Source organism: Buceros rhinoceros, unplaced genomic scaffold (genome assembly GCF_000710305.1).
Source record: "Buceros rhinoceros silvestris isolate BGI_N320 unplaced genomic scaffold, ASM71030v1 scaffold4045, whole genome shotgun sequence".
Classification (NCBI taxonomy): domain Eukaryota; kingdom Metazoa; phylum Chordata; class Aves; order Bucerotiformes; family Bucerotidae; genus Buceros; species Buceros rhinoceros.
Genome location: NW_010410985.1, coordinates 2711 through 4399, shown reverse-complemented (window position 1 = coordinate 4399; position 1689 = coordinate 2711). Strand labels below are relative to the sequence as shown.

General features: G+C 42.1%; 1 protein-coding gene across 1 annotated transcript in view; it reads right to left on the bottom strand.

Annotated features, from left to right (window-relative positions):
• Nucleotides 1-1689, bottom strand: part of FOXM1 (forkhead box M1) — a 7944-nt gene that overhangs the window by 5612 nt on the left and 643 nt on the right. The window contains exons 2-4 of the mRNA XM_010135791.1: nt 1510-1683; nt 254-402; nt 6-36 (exon numbers count right to left, since the gene is read on the bottom strand). Coding sequence (XP_010134093.1) covers nt 6-36; nt 254-402; nt 1510-1683 — 354 coding nt within the window. The remainder of the gene's footprint in view (nt 1-5; nt 37-253; nt 403-1509; nt 1684-1689) is intronic.

The following is a 1689-nucleotide window of genomic DNA, read 5'->3' as shown; positions in this document are numbered from 1 at the left end:
AGCAGGAATAGAAGCAGCAGCAGAATCTTCTTCAGTCTGAGACAGAAGGAATGATTCATGAGTGCTCACAAAGTTGACAAGAAGGGCCATGGAACATCTCTGGATCATCCAGGTTCTACTATTCAAATCAGTAAAGGCCAAAGGCAGGTTACTTAGAAACGGCGATACCTAGCTCTTGCAAGTCTTCTGATCCACATAGATTACTTCCCTGTCACAAGTTTCAGCATACGTTCTGTTGTCTTCTCCTACTTACCTTGATTCTTTCCTTCAGAGGCATCTGGTTCTCTTTCTCCGTGTCTTGCTTCTCAGAACAGGGACTTAGCCCATCAGATCTCATCTTCCCCAGCCACTGGATGTTAGTTAGACTATTGTCCAACACAGAGCTCATTGTCTCGCCACTGCCTGTGGGGATAACAAGCCCATAGCTCTGCTTACTCACAAGTAACTCTTCCCCCTTCATCTTAAGTCCCAAGAGGAAGGCACTAGCCACTTCTGAAAGAGGTATCCCTGTCTCAAGATAGGGGAAGATGGTATTGCAGTGCTAACATTTCTTGGGGAAGGAATTCAACCTTGAATTCCTGATTTCATGTTAATCTGCCCAATTTCTGAAAAAAGCTGCAGCCTTAAAAACAAACATTCAAACCAGACTATTACTGTCAACCAAAACAGGACAACACTGATCCGGCACTTCAAGAACTCAAGTATTTTTAGTTAAAGGATTAATCGAGAGACCAGAACCCAAGGAAAGTGGTGACAAACTTCAACTGAAAGACCTAGCACAAGACCCAGGTCAGAAGCTCCAGATTTTTGAACTGCAACAATGAAAACTAGCAGAGTTTTGTTATTTCTGGTGAGGTTGGTTGTAGCAATACAGCCATTGGAGCCGTCTGCGGATTCCTGTCAGGCAGTACTGTACTGTGGGGTAAGATTTACCACAGCCCAAAAGCCACATAGCTATTTTAAATTGTGCGTACAAATTAGAGCCAAGCAGTGTTTCAAAGTGAAACCCATCCCACTTCTAAACATTTATTCAGCAGCTTCATGAGACAGCCATAGAGGAAACAGACTTGCCACTTAGTTATTAAAGGACAGGAATCATCTCTTTTTCAAAGCTCTAGGCCCCCGTGCTTTGTCACTGACTAGGGTACTCTATGTTAGTCTTGAATTCATAACCCTTTTGCTAAATTAAACTTAGTCTTTTATTCTTCTAGACTTGATTTCCTCAAGCAAGCCCTTCTTTTTTCCCCCAGCACCAAAATTCTGCTGTATTATATACACCTTTATATGCCATTTCTTCCACCAAAAATATATCCACTAAGATACTTCAGATTTCACTACATATGCGTAGCTATGTAGATTATTAGAATAAAATCCATAGTTATTTTGTGCTTAATGAAGTAGTTTTCATTACTGCATGCTGAGACCCAAGCACTAAACTCATTGGCCCACTTCACATCTCTTTGTCTACCTGTCAAGACAAAAAAAAAAAAAAGAGTGAAGATTACATACTGTTGCTCTCCTGTTCCTGTCTAACCACAGAATCAACTCCTGAATGCCACAGCATTGACCCTCCTGCAAGACCAGGTGTCTGTGAAATGTTCTTCTCTTTTCCTTGACCATCTGCAACCTTGGTTGCTGCACTGTGTTTCTTCTCTGATGGGAAGTGCTGCGATGGAGCTGGACCTGCTG